Genomic DNA, 15,832 nt, shown 5'->3' with positions numbered 1-15,832 from the left:
CACTGACAAAGTTGTGTGATGTTGTATGTTGACTGTCATCGTAAGTAGTGATACTGAGATTGTTGAATCTCAGATGCGGAGATCACTACTGGTTATTACTCTGGTTTCCAAAAAAAAGGGGGGGGCTGTGCGGCACTTCTTCTGCCACTAGACGGCAATACCTGTGACCAATCACACCTGAAGCACTTTTTGCACTTACTAAGGGTTTTTTCCTTAAGTCTAAATTCTTGCTTGTGTTGTACGTCGCTTTGGATAAAAGCGTCTGCTAAATGAAATTGTAGAATTGTAGAATGATAACTCAGGGTTTGCTATTACAGCAAGAAGATTTTTTTTAACTTAATCTTTTATTAGATAAAATGATTTAACATTTGTTTGCTGTCATTGTTAAGTACAAGTTTCTTGTTATATTTGATTTCTGTTCTCTATATTTTATTAGTTTATAATAATGTTTGTTTTGCACAACCATGCTCCTTTGCTGGATGAATGACATATGTTCGTTCGTTGCAATATTTCAGCGGAAAAAAAATGAATGATATTCATGCATTAGTGCGATCATGCTTTACTATTAGAAACATGTGTTTTTAATATGCTTTTGGCTCTCTTTCAGCCTTCAGCGCCAGACCCGGAAGCTGTTTGTGTCCCGACAGCAGACACGTGGTTTTGATGAGGCGATAAATTGAGCCTCAGCTTCATTAACAGTCTCTCTTCCTTGTTGCGGTGATGGAGGTTACACATGCTACGGCGCAGGGCCAAAAAACAACCTGCGTGCAGCTTTATTGACGGTAAATGTTCACATTTTGTATCACAGTAGCTTGTTTATGTCGCAGCTGGTGTGTTTATGTATCTGTGTGTCGCAGTTTGGTGCGTTTATTCCTGCACAGATTGCCGTTGTTAGCATCGTGGCTTCAGTAGCTACAAACAGACCGCATGGTCTGCGCTAATGAGCAGTTAGGCCGACAGTATATAGCTCACATCGACGCTGACCTAATTAGTAGCTTGACTATTAACCACGTGTTTTTAAACTCTTGCTTTTTTTCTTAAAGACACGCTGTGCTGCATTTTTGCATGGATTGTGCATTAACAAAATGAAAAGTAGTTGTGTGCACCTGGCAGGCCTCAATCATTTTACCATGATCATGCACTCAGTCGCCTGTTTGTACGGCACATTTAACATTAATGCAAAAGTCATGTAATAAATCCTACTTTCATGAAGGTTATCATGTTTTTGTGAGGTGTTGATGCAGCTGTGGGATCATTTTAGAGACGTCATATCAGCAGGTGCTCTTTTGTTTATCCCGCTTATATTTATTAGGGTAGGCTTAATAGTATAACGCATGGCCTTCAACATTTTTGACTTTTGATTTTTGAAGAGAAAGCGCAGGGAGTCAGGCAGATGGCCATATCGGCACCTGTCTTTGTACCTGTATTTGCTTTTTCGTAAGATGAGAGGAAACTTCAATTATTTGTATTTTCAGACACATTTTAATTTTTGAAAGGAGAAAATATCAAACAATTTTGAGGACCACCTTCTCGGAATTGCAGGAGAAGGGGACCCCCTTTTTGAGGACTGAGTTTCAGGGGTTATTTTTCAACCTTTAAACAGTGTTGTGAAAAAAAAAATTATTATCTTAATGGAGTGAGAATTTATTCAAAAAGTGTTTTGTTTGAGTATTTATCAACTTATCTGGCAGTGGAGTGTGGTGTCATAATATTGCTAGGAATCATTTGCACCTTCTGCATACTGCCATCATCCTGCCATATTGCATTCTGGGTATTGTGGTTGTTTTTTTTTCTACCTGCATCTGAGAAAAGCACCACCTTTTTAATGCAAAGCTTTAATTCTGTGGTCAAACCTTAATGATGAGTTGCATGTGAGTCCGTGTTTCACCTGAACCTCATGATTATTCTTTCACTGCACTGATGGGTTTGACAGTACAGACACTAGTGAGGATGTTTTGTGTTGCACACTTAAGTCTAACCTGTTGTGTTTTCTTTGTAGGATATAAGAGCTTGGATTTGGATGCATTTTCATAAGGTCAGTATCTGCTTCATTGTTTGATGCATGAAAGATGTGCATTACTATTTACTGTTTAACATGATTGTACACTCTACATTCTCGATCAGCACCAAATTTTTTTTTTTTTATTTTACAGGTAATGAAAATACAGCATCAATTTCTGGATGTCCCATGATAGATAGATAGATAGATAGATAGATAGATAGATAGATAGATAGATAGATAGATAGATAGATAGATATAGTGCAACACCATTTAAACTCTGAAATTCACTTTTAATAAAGCTTCATGTGTCTAACTTGAACTGTATTGTAGAATGTTTACTATGTTGGAAAAAATAGGCACCTGATGACATCTTCAGTATTTTTTTTTTTTTTTTTTAAGCTGTGTAAAACTGGATATTTGATGTGGTCTACAAAGATTTAAAAGCTGTCTGAAATAAAAATGAATATATAATATGATGCATGTGGTTCAACATTTTTTGTCTGTAGAACTTCAAGTCTTGTACCAAACACTTTTACTTTACTGAACAATAATATATTCTAAAATATGAAAAGGTGTATAATGATGTATAGTACCATGCAGAAGCATTACAGAAGCAATTTGTCAGTGCAATAACACTAAGACTTGACTAACTGAACTGTTGTGCAACAAATGAAAATGCTGTTAACGGTCAAGTAATTGCAGAAGTGAAGGGAGGAAAAAAACAGTTGACAGACTAATACGCATCTAAACATTGACAAAGGGACACACTCTGTAGAGTCAAGATTTCACATTTTCATGTGGTTTATTATAGATGGCCCAATCTGGGTGCAGTTTGTACAAAACTCTTCAAACATGTCAGAACTTGGATGAGGAGGGTGCAACAGTGCCAGCTCCAGATGTTTTAAGAGGAAAAGGTGACCTGCCCTTCACAAGTATTGCAAGTGTGTTTGAGTTCTTTACTAGTAAAAATAAGGGTCATGCACCAGATTCTGTCCAGATAAACACTGAGTTGGTTAAGCTGTAGAAATGGATGTATTTTGTGTGAAGGGCCAAATGGGCCACATCTTAGACCCCTTTTTAAGTCTATATAAACACATTGAAGAGGTTTATAACTCAGTGGAATGTAGTTGCTGTAAATGTTTCAATGTTTGTATCATTTATCATATATGCTAAATGGGGCACATAAAATAAAGGGACACCAGTTAAGAAATTACATTTTTTTCACAATATGTTCAAGTACATGTTGCTGTTTTTCTTTTGAGTGTTATTCTCTAACTTTTACAAAATGTGACAAAATAAAAATGGGCTATAAAAATATTTACAATTCTAGTATACATATCAGGTACAGTTTAATTTCTTGTTCCTGCACCCCTGACTTCCAGTCAGACTTTCTTCAACACAATCAACAAAGTACAATACCTGATGGTAAGCTGCTAGCTGGGCTTTTGGTTTAACAAATTCTCAGAGCACTCTTACATATGCTCAAAGTTCATTCAATGCTTATCTCCCATTTTGTAATGTTGTAGGTCCTGTGCTGTTTGTGGAGTCAACATTACTGAGTCCCATAGTGTCTTTACTCTTTTTGGTCCCTGAATGGTCTAATGATGTGCCCTCAAATAGCCGAGCCATGAAGGACAAGCCATTCTGCTTGATGTAGGACTTCCCGGCGAAAGTGTAGAGGACGGGATTGGCACAGCTGCTGATGAAAGCTAAAGCTGAAGTCACTGCGCGACTGGATTTGGTGATATAGTCCAAACTGCAGATAGATAGAACATTTTAGATCACACCTACAACATATGTTTAAAGAAAGTAGTCTTTGAGTTTCGCAGCATTCTTGACAGCTTAATTTAAAAATCCTCCTCTTAAACTAACTGACATAAAATACGATAAGGAAATAAATGGAAATTAATTAGCAGACCCCCTGGTCGCTAATGCAGTGATTTAAATGAGACACAAAAAAGTAACCACTGGAGACACAATTCAACAACAAAGAGACACAAAACATTTACAGCCAGAGATGCAAAAAAAAGTTGCAAGCTGACACAGACAACTACAAAGAAACAACAATACAAAAAAACACAAACATACAAAAAGCAACTACAAGGAGATAAACACAAAACTACGGCAAAGAGACACAATAACAACAGTGAGACACACACAGACTACAAAAAGACATGAAACATACAGAAAACTACAAACATGCAAAAAACAACTACAAAAGACACACTGACTACAAAGAAACAAAATGATTGAGACAAAATTACAATAAACACAAAATAAATACTAAGGAACACAAAGCAACTGACTACAGAAAGCAACTACAAAAGACAAAGACTGACTACAAAGGAAAAAAATACAAAGAAGCACAAAAAACTACAAAAAGACACAATGACAAGACGTAAAACATAAAAAAGTGACAAAAAATACAAAGAGACTGAAAGCAACTGCAAAGCTACAGAAAAAAAACAACTACTAAGAGACACACAACAAGAGATGCAAAACCACTACAAAGAGAGACCGTATGATCTATCAGTACTGGCTTTTTAACGTAGAAAATAATTATTCTGATGGCTATTTTACTTATTTTTTGATTGTCTGTGAAACCATCTTTTTGTGAAAAAACAAACAACTTTTAATTACCAACAGTATAGATTCATATACTTTTTTTTTTTTAAATTGCATTGCAGTCTCTAAGAAATGCAGTTTCTTGAAAGAAATCGTCAAAAAAAATATCTTTGGTTTTATCAGATGTATGTAAATTAATCATCTTTTCTCAAATGTGCCATCAGGCAAAACCCTTATCTAATGTCTGGTTTTAGATTATTAGGGTTTAGTGCCTTACTTTGACATTTCTGGGAAAAAAAGCACAATTATACACAAAAAACTACTTTGTGATGTAGTGCTGTTGCTTATGTGCAGCTCTAATAAATAATGAACATTTCACCGAAAAATACTTTTGTTTGAGAGGTTGGGTGAAATTGGTGAAAATCCTCAGTTACTCACTTTTCTCTTACAGGTGAATCCTCCGGATACCACTCTGCTGCCACCTTAGACAGACCAAAACATTCTCATTGTTTATTCAAAAGATCAGATAATTGTTCCAAACTCAGAAATGTATTTCAAGTGATAAGTGATGCTGTGAAAATGCCCTCACACACCTGCATCATGTTGATAACATGGTACGGCAGCCAGAAAAGACAAAATGTCACCACAATGGCCAGAATGAGTTTCTCGCTGCGGACCTTTCGGCGGAACTTGGTCTGCCTCAGGCGTCTCAGGATGAGGATGTAGCTGGTTATGATGACTGCATAAGGAAGAATGAATCCTGCCACTGTCTCTAAGGCATACTGAAACCTCACCTGCACAAGGGGAAAACAGTTGTGTTCACTGTAATGATTACATGGATTTACAGTAGACATGACAGAACCTGACAAAACAGGACAGAGCAAGATGAGAAAACATGAGTGTTCATTCATAAAACAGAAAGACTTTACAAGATTTTGCCTTTCAAGTGAAAAAAACTGATTTGGGGGTTTAGTTACTCTTTCAAAATCTAAATAGCCATATCTAGAGTCAGTGCTTGGTTTGTCCATTCTGGGCTCCTGTAGAATTAACATGGCAGACTCCAGGGACAAGGACCCTCTCTCTATGTAGGTATAAACTGCACATTCTAAGGTAACGAAAACACATTATACACTGAAGAAAACATACTTATTTTATTTTTCCATTTATTTTAATATATCCTCCTTAATCCTACACAATATGTATACATTTTTAGTTTATCATTGATTCCAGCTCTAAAAGCTGTGACGAGTCTGGAGACCAAAAGAGAAGTAAAAAAACAAAAAGTGGATGTTGAATTTGTCAGGTGGCCATATGCACGAGTCCAAAGGGCTTTTGATGAATTACAATATAAAATAATGAGATTAAATACAGATGTGAAAAGAAATGTTAGTAGCAGCCCTAGTCTACTTACATGTCGAGCCAGTGTGTGATTGGGTGCACACACCAGTCTTGTTCTGTTCTTCTCATCTTTGTCCTCTCTGACGTCTCGAAACACCAGTGACGGGATAGAAATGACCATCACCAGCACCCACATGCCTACAATCACCCTCCTCACAATCTTCCTGCTGACCTTGGAGGACACTCTCCTCGAAAACACCACAGCCACCAGTCTGTGCAAACTCATCAGCGTGATCAGAAAGATGGAGGCGTACATGTTGGAATTGCACAGGTAGAACAGGCCTTTACATAAGGCGTCGCCAAAGACCCACGTCTGCTTGGCCAGGTAGACAATGAAGAAGATGGTGAGGGCCATGAGAAAGCCATCAGCACACGCCAGGTTGAGGATGAGCAGGGTGGTGACGGAGCGTCGTTGGATGCGAGCTAGGATGCTCCAGACAATGAAGAGGTTGCCAGGGACGCCCAGGAGGAAGACCAAGCCGAGGATGAGGGCACCCAAGGTGGTGGAGATGTCATTGCTCACAACGCTGTCATCCTCGAGGTTATTTGGGCCAGGAGTGGAAGACAGATAACTGACGGTGGTCATAGTAGAAATTTTAATCCTAAGGACAGGAGACAAAGTTAGGGCCTTAAAATGTCTTTCGAGCAATGTGAAGGGCATTAAGTTGAAATGAGTATTGGGAAAATGATGAAAACATCTCTGAGCAGAGAACAAGATCAGCCATCATTTAAAAGAGGCCATAAATGATTGTTAGTGTCTTGTTAATGTTTAAAAAAAGGGTATATGGTGTATGTCACACTAGAGGCAGATGCTGTTGTGTCACAGAGGCTTCCAAAATGCTGGCATGCTGTCTATAATCACACATTGGAGCAGAATGATGTCATGTCAGAGGCATAAAGCAAGGACCTGTTAGCTGCTCTACAGTGCAATCTCTGCATATAAAGGGCTACAGTTAGCCTCACAGCCTTGTGCTGGAAAATGAGTTCCAGATTACATCACATGACTCACCTGATCAGTTTCCTTTGCTGTTTGTTGTCAACAGGTTCTCTGTGTAATCATATACAACATATCTTTGTGGCATCAATGTTGTTTTCATATTACAACTTAAAGCTTGTGAACACACCAAAATTGGAGGAGTGACTATTAACGAGCACATGAATCCACTATTGGCCTTGTTCTGGCCGAGGTCTCCAGATTTAAAAGCTTCTATTTCATTCACCATAGCAGGCAGCATGAGCAGGACTCTACTGTGACAGTGCGTTGGAAAATTAGGGCCATAATGAGCACTCTGACTTAGTTTGTTCATTTTCACCCATCACTACTCTTTGCACAAGGTAAATGGTTTTTGGACATGGGTCTTGACAAAAATAAAAATATAATACCCTAAAGTTTTATTTTCCCTAAATAGAGACAAGCAAACTTGTGGATGCCTTTCTCATGACTTTTTAGTATCTCTTGGGAAAGTTTTTCATTGTTTAGACATATCCATATAATAATTCTGGGTAAAGATAACACAAACATAGTGGATTTTTTTTTTTTACAAGAAAAAATCATGTACATGCATACTTTATACTCACTCTGTCAACAATCTGTTGATCATTGTCAATTATTAAATGTTACTGGGGCAGAGATAGAAATCTTTGTTGCCACAAATGACATTTTCTCACTTCAGTCTTCTGCACACTTTGTCTCATAAAGATACAGGATGTTTTTTTTTCGTAAAGTGCACAATAATAGCGGATGTAGACCTACTTTCAACACTGATAAGATTTGAGCTGAAGTATGCTGAACAGAACTTATTATTAAATGTATATCTCCATATTATTAGATGGTTATCTCTTTTGAGTTCTTTCTGAAAATAGCTATTGTAGTTTTCAACAACCTGCTTTGATACACTTTTTGTTTTTTTTGTCAGCCTTCGATAAAACGGTTTTCACAAATGTCCACCCAAGTGTGTGATGCCAGGTGGTAAAAATTGAACTTCCTCTTGAAGGAAGCTAACTGTGGTGATTGAAGAGGAAGCTACATATAATGCCACACGGTTGTATGCCTCCGTGCCAACAGTCAAGTTGCACTTGCAGTTTGCAACCACATTTCTGTAAAAACATGGATCCTTCGCATACATATTTTCCCCGACAGCACAGAAGATCTATACAATCACAAGTCCAAGGTGGGCACCCAGGCTTCTGGAGTTATGGTCCAAACCACCTTTGACAATCAGTTCATTCATGAGGCCATCTTTAGATACTGCATTCACAAATGTAAGGTGCATGATCACAGTGACCCTGACCTTTAAACACTAAATACTTATCAGCTCATCACTGAGTCTAAGCGAATGTTTGTGACAAATGAAGAAAATTAAGAAAGAAAAGTTAAGAAATTCCCTCAAGGTGCTCTTGAGATATCATTCTTTCACAAGAATGAGACAAATGCAAAGTCTCTGTGACCTTGACCTTTGACCACCAAAATCTAATTAGTTCATCCTTGAGGCCAAGTGAATGTTTGTGTTAAATTTGAATAAATTACCTCAAGGTGTCTTGAAATATTACGTTTACAAGAATGTGCCCAACATACAGATGGACAGATGGACAGATGGACAACCCAAAAACATAGAAAAGGGTGATAGAAGTTACCATTACAAAATACTGTGCTGGTAATGTGGTTCTTTCAAATGACACCTTATTTGGATAGTGATGTTCTGAAGAAAATAATGCATTAGTAACTGGTGATAAAATATTTTAAAATATCATTCACCAATGATGCACAAGCTGTTTTCACAATTAGGGGCTGGCTGCCACCCTGACGCAGCCTAAAAAATATTCAGACCCTGTAGCCAAATTAGCTCAGAGGCAGCATGCTAAAACACGCCAAACACTACAAGCACTGCGTCAGAGAAGAACAGTATTTCAACACAATCTTTAATTTTACTGTCTTGTCTTGTCCCTTTCTCTCTCACTATCGTTTCACATGGAAAATGATGCCATCCAGTGCAGAGGTCACAGAGGGTTGACCTTTAAGGAAAAGATAGTTTAAGATCCCAGACCAACCCTGATTATCATTATGGACTAATATACTAAAAAGAGATTTTAAACATGAGTGGGATGGAGAGAGGTTGATTGGTTCAGAAACGATATGATTGCCACGAAACCACATTTGTGAGAACGCAACATCAAGCCCTTACTTTCTGATTAAGTCCTAATTTCCTTGTTCTGGTCCCACTAAAGCTAACTGTTTATTTTCCCCTGATGGCTGTGAACCAGAAGGAATGAGTAAACAAAAGTCTTACGTCACTAGTGGAAAAATGCTACAGAAAGCAGAGTCTAAGCAATTAACTGATGCTGGCAGGTGATCACATTGTTTCTTAGACAATAAAACTGTTTAAAGTTTTTAATGAAACCAGGTGTCATAAAGTGTCATAAAGACAAAAAATTGGCCTGTCAGTTAAGATAAAAACACAAACATCTGCAAATTATGAACTTATGCTGCAGTTGAAGTACAACTTTAATGGACAAACTGCACTACACCCTTAAAATTGAAGTTTCAAGTTAGAACCAAAAGTGAGACTTCATGATGATGCTATAGGGCAGTGGTTCCCAATTTGTGGGTTGCAGTCCAAAAGCGGGTCCATTCTGAATGGACCACAAGTGACTCATGAATGCCTCAAGTTTGTAAAAACCCCCCTTTTTTTAAGCACAGACCTACAGACTTTGTTGAGGGCCTTATTTATCACATCAGCCTATTGTTTCCAGTACAGCAACTATTTTATTGCCTTGTTCTTGGCACTATTTGGCCTATTAAGATTGTGTTTTTATGTTAGCAATATTGAAGCAATAATATGCACTTTTTAAGTTGCAGTGCTATTTTTTTTTATATTCAAGTTGTTTAAAGAACCCGATTAGGTTATTTGTGAACCTTTAAGGGTTCTTCTTTCAAGGTTCCACAAAGAACCTTCTATCTCGAGGTTTCTGAAGAACCCATGCAATTTAGAGCTTTAGAAAACCAATACAGGTTCATGCACATAATTCCCAAGGAGCTTTTACTGGTTCTATCACAAACATTAAAAAAAAAAAAAAAAAAGGTTCTTAAAATATCTGGATTGGTTTTTTTTCTTTTCTTTTTCTTTTTTGTTTTCCATGCTTTTCCACTTAAATCATCAGCTCTGAAGAAAACACTGATGTAAAAAAATTTCTTAAAAAACTTTAAAACTTTTAAAACTTTTAAAACCCTTTTAGACATAAAAAGGTTATTTAAAGTGTGGAAAGTTCTGTAAGGTGTGACCTAAAGATGTATTTGTTCTCCCTTAAACAGCAAAGAGAGGTTCTTAAGCATAAAAAGGTTCCCCACAGCATTTAAAGTGTTTCAGAGCACGTGTGTGTAAGGAGAAAAAACATTTGATAGAACATTTAACAACTGTCAGACTGAAGAAAGAACTGTAAAATAATATGCAAGAGAAACCGCCAATGGAAAAACACAAATTATTATCACTGTAAAGTACATCAAAGACATGATTTTTGAGCATATTAAGCTGTCAAGCTTTTGTTGTTTTTTGCTGCCTTGTTTTTAATCTGTTGCTCGTCTGAAAAGCACTTTGTACCCTTTTTAAGAAAAGTGCTATATAAATAAAGTTGTATCACTATTTTATTTAGGTTCAAAAACAACAAAACAAAACCTGAATAGACTTTTGAAAGAATCTGAAAATCACCACAACACAGCAAATTACTTGCTCCTGCCAGAAACTGTTTGCCAATAAAGAAATAGCAATCTTGCAGTCCAAAGTTTTAAAATAATGACTCACAGGTTTGTAATAAATCTGCTAAGTGTACATAATCAAGTCAAGAAAAGTAAATTATTATTCTAAGAGGCAGATGCTAGTAAGGAAATCTGAAGGAAAATATTAGTAAGAGTCCTAAATCAAGTTTTCCACTTCAAAAGTGACTGACCTTTCCAGGACTTGATGTCTCTCTATGGTTTGTGTCAGATTCAATTATTCCTCTGCTGCTCTCCGCTCTGTCTGACAGTGTTTCCCCTATGTGACAGTCTCTGTTAGCTCTGTTCATAATAAACTGAATCACATCCTGCCCTACAGGCTGTAACACGCTGTGGTTAGAGAGAGGGAGGCACAGAGGTGTGTCCTTTCTTAAAACTCTCTCTCCCTCCCTCTTTCTCCAGTGTTGTATGTTCAGCTCCATATAAGTTTCTAATCATGTGGAATGTATCTTTGATATGCATTAGGGGTCTTTTTTGATATAAACAAACGCACATTTTTTTCGAAAAAACATGTCACAATGTCATGTATCAAAATGCACATTCGTGTATCCATTTCGTTCACTCTCTGAGTCAAATGTTGCGTAATCTTAAGACACAGGGGAGTATAGGTGATTCAAATTCTTGCACAAGCTCCCTGTGTCATGAATGTCGGGCACACAAGCGCAAACACGCATACAGATAGCACACACGCACATCAAAACTCAAACTCACCAGTTTGTACAAGTTTCTGACTCTGACAGGAATGTTGCTTTTTCAGAAAAGACAAAAAGGAGACACAAGAAGAAGTCCAAAGACGAAGACTTTATCCATTTCGGGAGGGGTTGCTGAACATGCATAACCTTGTTCAGTGACATCATGGCTCACATTTATGCACTTTGCATTGAACACCAATAGACGACTCTACGTGATAGCTACCTGTTAGTTACTGAGCCAGAATGAACTAAGCACCAAACACCAAACAGTTTATCACTTTGAAATCCTGATTTAAAAGCTATGTTTCAATTAATCAAAGTACAGCCTAAACAGGTGTTTAAATGTGGTGGAGAGTTCTGCATATGTGAACGTTGTTTAAAGCCTTTTGTGGCTTCAGAAGGTGTAAAATCTAATCGATTGCCTCAAGTGACATCCTCATCTCTGGCAATGTCATTAGTTTTGCAGGCATTTGGACATTAATAAAAAAGTTAATGGATCAATAAGTCATGTCATCCACTGGGTACCATGAATATGTGCACAACATTGTGTGGCACTCTGTTGCACAGTCATTATTGAAATTGCAGTCTTGACCAAATCAGTGAACAGACTTTCAGCTTGCATCATGCATTTTGCGAGGTGAAAAAGTAAAAGGGCTGGGGGGGGGGGTTTAGTCAGAGGCAGAGCACAGACCACGCTTACTACCCTTCGGGGAGATCACTTTGGGACCTGGCTAATGAGGCTTTTTTTTCCTGAAACAAAGCATTTAAAGGAATACTCCACCACCAAAATTACCATTCTTGTATCAAGTATTCACCCCATGTTACAATCATTTCCTGAGGAAAACTTTCTTGCATTCCTCCACTGTGAACTAAGAACCCAAAAACAAAGAAAATTCTTGATGAGTTGAAATAAATGGGGTCTGTGTTTCATAACACCAAAACTACAATGATCAGCCAAAACATTAAAACCTTTCACAGATGAAGTGATAACATTGATCATGTTGCTACAAAGAAATGTTTTACTGGGAAACCTTTGGTACCGGCATTCATGTGGATGAATTCACTTGACATGTTCTACCCTGCCCAAGTACTACGTGCTTCCTGAAGGCAGTGGCCCCCCTGGCAGGACAACACACCATGCCACGGTTCAAGAATGGACAAAAAGCTCAAGGCATCGACCTGGTCTCCAAGTCACCTACATCCCAATTTAATGGAATATCTGTGGGCTGTCCTGCTACCCCAGAAGTACCCCTGATCCACAGTGGGGCCTGCTTGGATCAGACTTAGCTCTGACCTGTTGAGGCATGGGTGCAAGTTCTCTGGGGGTTTCCTGTGGTGTCTGGCACTGGGGCGTTGGCGGCAAATCGTTTGAGTCCTGTGGATTGCAAGGTTTGGGTACTAGTATGTCTTATGAATTCTCAGTGAGATTGGGATCTGGGAAATTTAGAGGCCAGGTCAATGCCTTAAGCTCTTTGTCACATTCCTCAAGCCATTCTTTAGCATTTTTTGAGGTATGGCATGGCGCATTGGTCTGCTGGGGGTCCACTGCCTTTGGGATGTGACATTACCATGAGGGGGGGTACTCAGTCTGCAACTGTGTTTGGGTAGGTAGAGTGTATCAGGAGACCTCCACATGAATGCCTGGACCCGAGGTTTCCCAGCAGAATACTGCATTATGACAAGATGATCAGTGTTATTCACTTCATCTGCCAGTGGTTTTAATGTTTTGGCTGATCAGTGTATTTCAAAACTATGAGGGGTGGAAGTAAGATGTGATAAATTGTAAAGAGATTTGATTGATTTAAGGCGTATTTGATGAAAACAGTTGTGATATGATGAAAACAGATTCATGTTTTATCATTTTTCCCATCTTACATTCATCATTCATCACGACTCCCAACCTTCAGGCCATAGCTTTACTTTGTCTCATCTGGTCAGGTAACCCCTGGGGATCGCCCAAAAGGAACTGGAAAGAGGGATATCTGGAGTGCCTCGGTCAGCCTGCGAACCCTATCTCTCTGTGACCCTGTAACCCCACTCCAGATAACAGTTGAAAATGGATGGATGGATAGATGGATGGATGGATATTCTTTCTACTTATTGTAGAAAGGACACTTTTTTCCTCTTGTACATTTTAACCTATTGCTTTGTTTAAGGGCGCCTGTAAATTAAGTCTCTATAGGTAAAAAGGGCGTGGCTCACTTTCTGAGCAATTAATGTCACAGTCCAAGAATGAAGTCTGTTTAGTCATCACACACACACACACACACACACACACACACACACACACACACACATAAACCCCACACATACAGAACATATCACTACAACAGAATAAATATTAAAGATTCGGTGTCTCCATATCAGCTCAGTTATAGTTATTAATTCAGGTGATATTAAATTGAATGTCATTACACATATAGAACCATGGAATAATTCATTATTATAAAATGTTAAACAGTTATGAGGTTTTCACCTGACAACTGTCATGGTTATAGGTTTTGAGTTATATTGTGGACTTTGTTTTGGGGTTTTATGTTTTCCAGTTACTCGTGTTCTGTTTCCAGCTTTATCTTTACAGTATCTATTCTCATGTCATGTCTAGTTTTACCCCCTGTCTTTGTGTTTCCTTGATTAGTTTCACCTGTCTTGTGTCAGTCTCATTTGTCCCTCCTCGTTAGTCTTCCCTGCATACCTGTCCTGTTTGTCTTTTTTGCTCCATCCTTGTGTTCCCTGCCTCACCTTCATTTGTCCACTGTTTTTTCTCCAAGTTCACTGTGTCCACCTACCTCAGCTGTGAGTGTCTTGATTAGTGCCCTCTGTGTACATATACCTGTGTGTTCCCGTTTGTTCGTCTTGTCAGTTCATCCATAATCCTTGCTGTAGTCCTGCCCTGTTACCCTTTGTGTTACCTTTGCTGTAATTCTACCCTGTGTTTTCCTGCGTGTTGCTGCCGCCGCCTTCACCCGAGTCTTTAATTGTTATCCTGGTCTGTTTCAGTTTATTTTGTTTTTATTTGCGTTTTTTTCTGTACTTTGTGTTTTTGGTACCCTCTTTGTTTTTCTGGACTTCATCATCAGCATTAAATGCACGTTTTTTGTTTGCGCACCAGTCTGCTTTTTGTTCTGCATTTGGGTCCTCATCCAACCTTACCCCTCACAGCAACGCTGAGGTAGAATATGATGAAATGTCTCCATGTCTGACAGCTGTCGCCCATTGGTCTTTACGGTTCTATAGAAAACCTTCACCAATTACAATCACTATTTTAATATTTGACTGTAGAAATTAAACAACTCAATTTTCATTCTTAAACAACTACATCGGGAATATATAATTTTTATATTTAATATTAACATTAATATATAGGTTATGTTCAAGTCATTTTGTTTAAATACATTGTATCATTTGATCAAATGCTTATCATATATTTTATAATATTTCTTATCATCTTAATAGTGACAATACTGGCAGTTTAGATGTATAAATCTTTGTCTCAGTGCTTATATATTTGTAGTATTGTTAATCAGTGCTACAAGTTGCATTACTCTTTATTTTTTTATTTTTAAATGAATCTATTATATTTACTGTTCATTTGTTTAAAGAAAAACAACAATCGAGCAAAAAGATTTAAATCAATACTACCTTCAACATTTGAGCATATTGTCATTATTTATATGTAAAGTAATATTAAACACCACTGATCATATTAAACGCCATAAAAATTACTTCGGTTAAAAGTTTGAGTGTGTAGTCTTTAGTGACATCTAGCGGTGAGGCTGTAAATTGCAGACAACCAAAACTTCTCCCATGTGCCAAGCATGTAGGGGAAGAATGGCGGCTGACAAGAAAATGCAAAAACATGATAACACGAAATGGTCATTTGTAGATCCAATGTTTGGTTTGTCTGTTGTTGGCCACTATAGAAACAACATGGCAAACTTCCTGGAAGAAGACAGCATTTGTGATCTAAAGTAACAAAAACATGATTCTGACTTTCAGTGGATTATAAACTAATTAAAACATATTGTGAATGTTATATTGTGTTTCTACCACTATATCCTTAATGTAAATCCTGCAATCTTATAAACCATCGACTCAATCAGTCAACAAATCATTTGAATCTGTCTCTGTGACTCAGAACATGAGTGTGTCAGGGATCGAGTTGTAAAAACATTTTTATCAGTGATATCAATATTCTGTATCCTCAGGCTGTGAAAGATGACTGTTGAGGAAAATTACAGTGAAACTGTTCTGTCCATAGATTGTTCTGTCTCTCACCACATGATGGCAACACGTCCACAGGAGTCTCCGGTTTTCTTCCCCTCTCATAAACTTGACACTCAGCAGTTCCTCCTGTGTGTTGCACTCATCCATCACATTGCAGCACTCCTTTTAAACAATTTATTA

At 37.8% G+C, this 15,832-nt stretch overlaps 1 protein-coding gene and 1 long non-coding RNA gene across 2 annotated transcripts; one reads left to right on the top strand and one right to left on the bottom strand.

Moving 5' to 3' along the window:
- The first annotated feature begins 643 nt into the window (after nucleotides 1–643).
- Nucleotides 644–2,478, top strand: LOC121951546 (uncharacterized). The gene is made up of 3 exons (XR_015778152.1): nucleotides 644–782; nucleotides 2,000–2,035; nucleotides 2,154–2,478. It is a non-coding gene; the product is annotated as an uncharacterized LOC121951546 (long non-coding RNA).
- A 296-nt stretch (nucleotides 2,479–2,774) lies between these two features.
- On the bottom strand, nucleotides 2,775–11,060 carry ltb4r2b (leukotriene B4 receptor 2b). Its single transcript, XM_042497912.2, has 5 exons — nucleotides 10,907–11,060; nucleotides 5,979–6,567; nucleotides 5,161–5,361; nucleotides 5,006–5,049; nucleotides 2,775–3,758 (listed from the first exon to the last, which is right to left on the bottom strand). The coding sequence occupies exons 2-5, from the start codon at nucleotides 6,549–6,551 to the stop codon at nucleotides 3,503–3,505; spliced, it is 1,074 nt and encodes a 357-aa protein (XP_042353846.2). The 5' UTR covers nucleotides 6,552–6,567; nucleotides 10,907–11,060; the 3' UTR covers nucleotides 2,775–3,502.
- Nucleotides 11,061–15,832: the final 4,772 nt, after the last annotated feature.

This window comes from Plectropomus leopardus, chromosome 12, assembly GCF_026936395.1.
Source record: "Plectropomus leopardus strain MGB_pleo_1.0 chromosome 12, ASM2693639v1, whole genome shotgun sequence".
In the NCBI taxonomy this organism is placed as follows: Eukaryota; Metazoa; Chordata; class Actinopteri; order Perciformes; family Serranidae; genus Plectropomus; species Plectropomus leopardus.
The sequence above is the reverse complement of the archived record's forward strand: the minus strand, read 5'-3'. Positions and strand labels throughout refer to the sequence as shown.

What these genes read in the sequence shown, in the direction of transcription:
- ltb4r2b (XM_042497912.2), bottom strand. Translation starts at nt 6,551, where the DNA reads ATGACCACCGTCAGTTATCTGTCTTCCACTCCTGGCCCAAATAACCTC. An exon ending in ATCACACACTGGCTCGACAT is followed by an intron (nt 5,362 to 5,978) that starts GTAAGTAGACTA and finishes CCCCTTGTGCAG; the next exon opens with GTGAGGTTTCAGTATGCCTT. An exon ending in ATGTTATCAACATGATGCAG is followed by an intron (nt 5,050 to 5,160) that starts GTGTGTGAGGGC and finishes GGTCTGTCTAAG; the next exon opens with GTGGCAGCAGAGTGGTATCC.